At 41.3% G+C, this 6,888-nt stretch overlaps 1 protein-coding gene across 1 annotated transcript in view; it reads left to right on the top strand.

Moving 5' to 3' along the window:
- pif1 (PIF1 5'-to-3' DNA helicase homolog (S. cerevisiae)) overlaps positions 1-6,888 on the top strand; it is a 27,107-nt gene that overhangs the window by 11,243 nt on the left and 8,976 nt on the right. The window contains 8 exon segments of the mRNA XM_037681501.1: positions 64-178; positions 507-613; positions 3,303-3,442; positions 3,866-3,972; positions 4,082-4,173; positions 5,018-5,034; positions 6,586-6,599; positions 6,782-6,787. Coding sequence (XP_037537429.1) covers positions 64-178; positions 507-613; positions 3,303-3,442; positions 3,866-3,972; positions 4,082-4,173; positions 5,018-5,034; positions 6,586-6,599; positions 6,782-6,787 — 598 coding nt within the window.

Below are 6,888 nucleotides of genomic sequence, written 5' to 3'. Positions count from 1 at the left end.
CACACACACACACACACACACACACACACACACACACACACACACACTGTTTGTTCCTTGCAGGTCAGTGAGGAGGTCGACGCAGCCGTTCGGGGGCATCCAGCTGATCGTTTGTGGCGACTTCCTTCAGCTGCCTCCTGTTTCTAAAGGAAAAGAAAAGGCCAGATTCTGCTTCCAGGTGGGCTCACTGTGACTCGTCTGCTGCATGTTCAAAAGAAACACAAAATCTTCAGTGTTTGTCTGCAGCTCCGATTCTTTCTGTACTTGGAAGTAAAGCAAAATGACAAAGGCTTATAAGGAGTGTACATGTGTTTTATTATTTATTTGTTTCCTTGGTGTCATGATGCATGTGCTGTTCGGTGTTCATGTTAGTCATTACAGCTCCGAATACATTTATTCATACAAGGCACGCTGTTCATGAGTCAGCACCTGCCTCCTTGTTGCTCGTTTCCCTCAAAGCATTCATGGACTTTGGTGGTGAATCCTATCCCTCTTTCAACCTTCAGGCCAGGAGTTGGAGAAAAGTCATCCAAGTCAACATGGAGCTAACGGAAGTGCGGAGGCAAACGGACCAGAACTTCATCTCCCTCCTGCAGGCAGTGAGAGTGGGCAGGTGACACGAGCTTTAACATATTCCAGAGTGTTCCTCTTCACACATCTTCAAAGATACAGTGGCTTCAGGACGTTTTCAGACCTTTCTCACTGTCTGAAGTTTTCCACTGCAGCCTGATTCTACCATCATTCAACTTCCTTTTGATTCGTATTCTACACTCAGTATCACAACATGACAAACGTGAAAACAATATATTTTAAAATTGGGAAATCTATTTAAAAAATTGAAATGTCACGTTTTCTTAATTATTTGAAGTTTTTCTTGGGGTTTCATTGAAACCGTTGGTTCCAGCCTCGGGTAGGTATAAGACTTACCTGTGCTGTGGGTGGAGCTTGATAAAACTAAAAGACTGACACCAAGAGCGTCTAGACTGGTGAAAAAATAAATCAGGATAGTGTTGTTGTACTCAAGACCGGTCTCAAGACCACTTGATCTTTTCCCTTAGTCTTGTCTCGGACTCGACCGTATTTGGTCTCGGTCTCAAACATTGAGGACTCGGGATTTTATTTCAAGACCAGTCAAGACCACAACTGTGGAAATATCACTAGACTGCCAGAATATTGTCCAGTTTATTTGTCAACATCTTTGTTTTTATTGGATGCAAAACGTACTGGTTCAAATCCAAGAGATAACGTGACTCATTGCTAAATACATGGTTTTGTTACTGCTGCCACGCCCACCCCCTTTCACTTGCACATGTCACTCACTCCAAGAAAATGAGAAGTGATTGTCTGGGCGCAGGAGAAGATGTCTGCCATATCATCCATCCATCTATCCATCCATTATCTTTACCCGTTTATTCCATTTTGGGTCGATGGTGCCCATGTCCAGCAATCACTGTGCGAGGGGCGGGGTACACCCTGGACGGGTCGCAAGTCCATCACAGGGCCACATAGAGACAAACGAGACAAACAACCATTCAGTCTCTCACTCACACCTAGGGACAATTTAGAGTTACCAATCAGCCTAACATGCATGTTTTTGGTCTGTGGGAGGAAACCGGAGTACCCGGAGAAAACCCACACATGCACGGGGAGAACATGCAAACTCCTCCCAGAAAGGCCCCTGGACCGGGGTTTGAACCAGGGACCTGCTCGCTGAGAGGCAGCAGCTCTACCAGTTGCGCCACCGTGCTGCCCCGTCTGCCATATCATCAATTATAAAATTTGGCTATTTAAATCACAAAGAATATACTAATAACTAATATCCATTTATGTAACTTTGAAAAATTATAAAAGCTGATACATTCATTCAAAAGCAAACTTAAAGTTACAGTATGTAACTTCTATAAAAATATTTTATAATACAATTTTATTTATTTTGTTTGAGGTCTTGGTCTCGACTTGGTCTCAGACCCTAAAAGTCTTGGTCTTGTCTCGGTACACTCTGGTCTTGGTCTCGGGTTAGGTGGTCTTGACTACAACACTGGATCAGGCAGTTCTTTGTTAGTTCATAATTTTCAATGAGTGCCTTCAAACTGAATAAGTTTATTTGATTTTGTTGGTTTGCTTTGTTTAAAGTTTAAAGTGCATTTCTGTTATTAAGGTGTCGACTAATTTCTGTTAAAACCTGAGCTCACACGAGAAGTCTAATCAGCTTGTTTCAGTGGTTTTACTGGCCAGATCAACAACTAGAAGTATTGTTTATAATTCTCAAAGTATAAAGGAAGAACTGAGTTCATGTTAACTTTTAGTCTAAATTACAGGGAGCTGCTGCAGAGTGTTTAAAGGGCCACATGTAACTCCAGAGCCACAGATTGCAGACCCCTGATGTACCCCATGGAGGTTGAGGGGGACAAAAGTATTTAAGTGATTATAGTGTCAGGCTGCAACATGATAAAACTGCAAAAGTACTGAGTCTGAAACTTTTCTGAAATCCTTGTAGCTTTGTCAAATCCAGAATAGAATTCAAAATCTTACTTCTAACCTACAAAGCTCTCAACAACCTAGCTCCATCTTATATTACAGAGCTTATTGTTCCATATTTTCCTAACAGAGTACTTTACTCTCAGACTGCAGGTTTACTCGTGGTTCCTAGAGTTTCCAAAAGCAGAATAGGAGGAAGATCTTTCAGTTATCAGGCTCCTCTCTTGTGGAACCAACTTCCAGTTTCTGTCTGTGAGGCTGACACATTGTCCAGTTTTAAAACTTTCCTTTTTGATAAATCCTAAAATTAGGGTTGGCTCGTCATGCTGCCTTAAGCTTAGGCTACTAGAGGACAAATTGACCTCATTTCCTTAAACGATTTGCTAAAATTAAATAGTTTTCATCTGATACTATTTCTATCTTAACATGTGATTCTTGACCTGCCATTGTGTATCTGTTCTTCCTTCCTGTTCCTCTCAAACCCAGCCGGTCAAAGCAGATGTCCTCTTGTCCTGATCCTGGTTCTGCTAAAGGTTTCTTCCTCATGAGGGAGTTGTTTCTTTCCACTGTTGCCTTCATGCTTGCTCAAGATGAGAGTTCTGTGATGGAGTTAAACTCAAAGCTCCTCAGATAAATAATATGAAATTATTATTTTTATTTATGAATGTTTCTGTTCAGTCCCTGAGACGACTCCTGCTGTGACTTGGTGCTAATAAACTGAACTGACTTGAATTGATGCACGCTAAGACATGTATTCATGTTAGCTGAGTATTGTTGCAGCACAAACAGCGTTTTCCTAACCGACATGTTTGTAACACGTGCAGGGTGACGGCGGAGGTCACAGACAAGCTGAAGGAAAGTGCGTCCCATCAGATAGAGAGGGACGGGATTCTGGCCACCAGGCTGTGCACACACAAGGACGACGTGGAGCTCACGAATGAGAACAAACTCGCGCAGCTTCCAGGTACGAACTCTACCTTCTGATTGGATATTTTTATTTTCTTAACCTTCCAAGCAGAAGCAGGTGTTACTTGGTGTTAGTGGTTGGCTGTTAGCAGAATGGTAACGTCATTAGAACTGCTCCCTCTCAGCAGGAGCTCACTTGGGTTCTGATCGTTGTTGTTTCCTGCTCTGCTGCACATTTATTTTGTAACAACGAACTGCGTCATAAGAAAAGAAAAAAAAATAACTAGGTGAAAGTGTTTTTTTTTTTTTTTCTTAATGGTAATTTGTTGGTTAAAAATGTAGAGATCAAACTAGAGACAGGAAACATTTTAATAGTGTGATTTCGTATGAAGCATTCACACTGTTGTGATCCATTTTTGGATCCTCTGTGTGGCTTGTTTGATTAATGAGACGATGATCCAACTCTGTTGTTGCCTCTCAGGGTCGATGCGGGTCTTTGAGGCTCTGGACAGTGACCCAGACCTGGTGAAGACCCTCGACAGTCACAGCCCAGTCAGCAGACTGATCCAACTCAAAGTGGGAGCTCAGGTGGGTTTTAATCAAACTGAGCTGCCATGAAATGATTTGCTTCAGACTTTTCTTGATTTCTGGTCTCACTTTGTTGAAGTCAAGTCATGAAGCATTTTGTATTTTAAAGGTCATGTTGACAAAAAACCTGGACGTTGGCCGAGGTCTGGTGAACGGAGCGCGGGGAGTTGTTGTAGCTTTTGAGTCTGGAACACACGGTGTGTATATTTCTTTTTATCATGCTGCTCCAAACACAACATGTTAGAAAAGTTCAAATTGAACAAACGTCTTTAATGTAAACAAGCATATGAAATTAAATTCAAGAATGGTTTGGCTGAAGATTACTCGTCAGTGATGTGCATGAATTTATTTAAAATCCTACTTTCTGTCTATTTAAAGCATAATTCATTCAAGCAACCTTTATTTATGCAGGTTATTGAACGAGGCCAGTTTAATGAATATAAACAGAACTGAGCTCTTTGGTGCTCAAAGGTTTTCATGTATTGATGTTTGGGACAAAATCCTCAGTTTGTTGTAGTCTAAATGAAAGAGGAAGTAACAAAGTCCATGCTCAATAATCCAGGTATACAATCCAACATTTTTTCAGTCAGGTCATCTGGACAGTTTCATCCCTGGAAAGAGTAAGTGTTGTATATTGTCATCAGTGTATGTTTCTATACAATGGTGAAATTTGTGCTCTGCATTTATCCCATCACACGTGAGATACACTCAAGAGTAGGGAGTTAAACCTGCAACTTTCTGGTCCCAAGTCGGCTGCCCTACCACGTCTGCCCCAGAAAATAATGTTTCCCTGTAAGAACAGGATCCAGTTCTCTGCTGCGAGGAGCTGCAGGCTGGCCACAGATGTTCATCACATCTGTATTCTCCTTTGAGGGCAGCCCTGCCTGACACGTCCTCCCCTCCTCACTATAAATCTCACCTCATGGTTAAAAGTGCAGACTTGTCTGCATGTCAGGAGCTCTTAGTTCCCACAAACAGGTAACATCAAAATATTTGAATTAAAGGCTTAGCATGACCTAAAACAATGCAGTCAGAAAACAGCCAGACCAACACCACATTTTAGCTCAGTATTTGTAAACTTCACTAGGTTATAGCCCTGGTTAGCTAGTGTTGATTAGCTGTGGCTGCCATCTTGCATTGGATTGACTCCAAAAATAGAGATTTGCATTTATCCTGATGCATGCTCAATAATCCAGGTTGAAAAATCTAAAAAACTTAAGTCTGGTCCTCTGGACATTCAAAAAAAACAAAAAGTAGAAACGTTTCGTCTCTCATCCGAGAGACTTCCTCAGTCTGAGGTGCTGTATTCAGCTCAGTCTTATAAATAGCACCTACTCATGGAGGATCAGCCAGTTTGTTGGTGACATCTAGAACTAACTGTTCACATGATAATGGAGGACCATCAGCCGAACGACTGGTCATTAGTGCTCTGATGGCCACTTGCTATTCACAGAGGGCTGAGTGATACTAACAATAACAGCTAGTTATTACTAGTGTTGCTTAATCATAGTGGTTACCATATTTTTCTAAAAGTCTGAACTGACCCCATTAGTCTATGACAAAGTTTTACCAACAGATTTCATGCTGTGAATAAGTTAGATGAAAATCAGTTACTACAGCATCAAATTTTGGTTCAAAAACTGTAAAATATACATAATTTAAGTTATTATTTTTTTGTCTAAGTTGTTTACAAAACACAAAAATGATGGCTGGGTGGTTTTAATAAACCAGATCATCAGAGCGTCTCTCCGTTGCATGTATCAGCAGTTAAACCGTCTTAATGTGCTTGTGTTGATCATCCTGAGGCGGTGGAGCCAGGGAGCGGGGTCAGACAGGTCATCAGTGCCTTCCAGGGCCACAGGAGAGAAAACAACCATGCATCCTCCTAATCTCTCCTAAGGTTAATTTATAATCACTAATGATCAAACATGCATGTTTTTGGATTTCTGGAAAAAAGTCCAGCACCTGGAGGAAACTTGTGTCCCCACAGAGAACATGCAAACTGAACAGGAAGACCCAGCTGAGATGCGAATCTGGGCCTGGCAGTGCAAACCACTGCGCCACCATGGAGCTCCATCACAAAACAGAACTGAAATAACAAATGAAAAAATCAACTTTTTAGGAAACTTAGAATTTACTATTTCTATCGAGGAGGGAAAAAATGAAGCAAAGCCACTTCAAAGTAAGACTTTCTGTTCAGGACCTAAAATGTGAGCATGTAATGGCAAAATCTTATCCACTCATTTCTCTTTTGATGTAAATTGTTCAGCTGATGAAGATATTTTTTGTTAATGAGAAAGCAAAAACAGTTTCAACTACTTGCCTCCAGAAAAACAAATTGCTGCTAAAGAATTGGAGGCTGAAATGTTACTGTAATTGGAGTCTTTTGTGAAATTACCCCACAGATCTGAAATGATCACTAAAATATTTTTGAATATTTGTAAGCTTTGTCTTTTTGTGCCTTTTTGAGTGAACGGATGAAATATTTCAGAAATATTCACAAATATTCCATATTTCAAGGTTCTGTGGAAAGCAAAGGAAATTAATAACTTGTTTGTTGTAGATAACTTTTTCAATGACCTGTTTGAAAACTGTTTAAATCTGACATGAGAGTGTGTGGGGTGGCTGTGACTGAGTGATTAGAGCAGATGTTCTTTAATGGGAGAGTTGGGGGTTCAAATCCACCAGCAGTCACATGCCAAAGTGTCCCTGGGCAAGACACTGAACCTCTCACTGCCTCCAATGTGTCCCATCAGTGTCTGAATGCAGGGCTTAATTTGTAAACCAATTGATGCCAGAACACAAACAGCAGGTGGTCCAGCAGAGGTGGGGTGCGGCAGGGGTGTGTGAGGGGTGCGAGGGGGAGGTGGGGTCCATGGGTCCTCCCCCAGAAAATTTGGAATAAAAGAGATGCCA

This window comes from Nematolebias whitei, chromosome 9, assembly GCF_014905685.2.
Source record: "Nematolebias whitei isolate Nwh7 chromosome 9, NemWhi1, whole genome shotgun sequence".
Classification (NCBI taxonomy): Eukaryota; Metazoa; Chordata; class Actinopteri; order Cyprinodontiformes; family Rivulidae; genus Nematolebias; species Nematolebias whitei.
The sequence above is the reverse complement of the archived record's forward strand: the minus strand, read 5'-3'. Positions and strand labels throughout refer to the sequence as shown.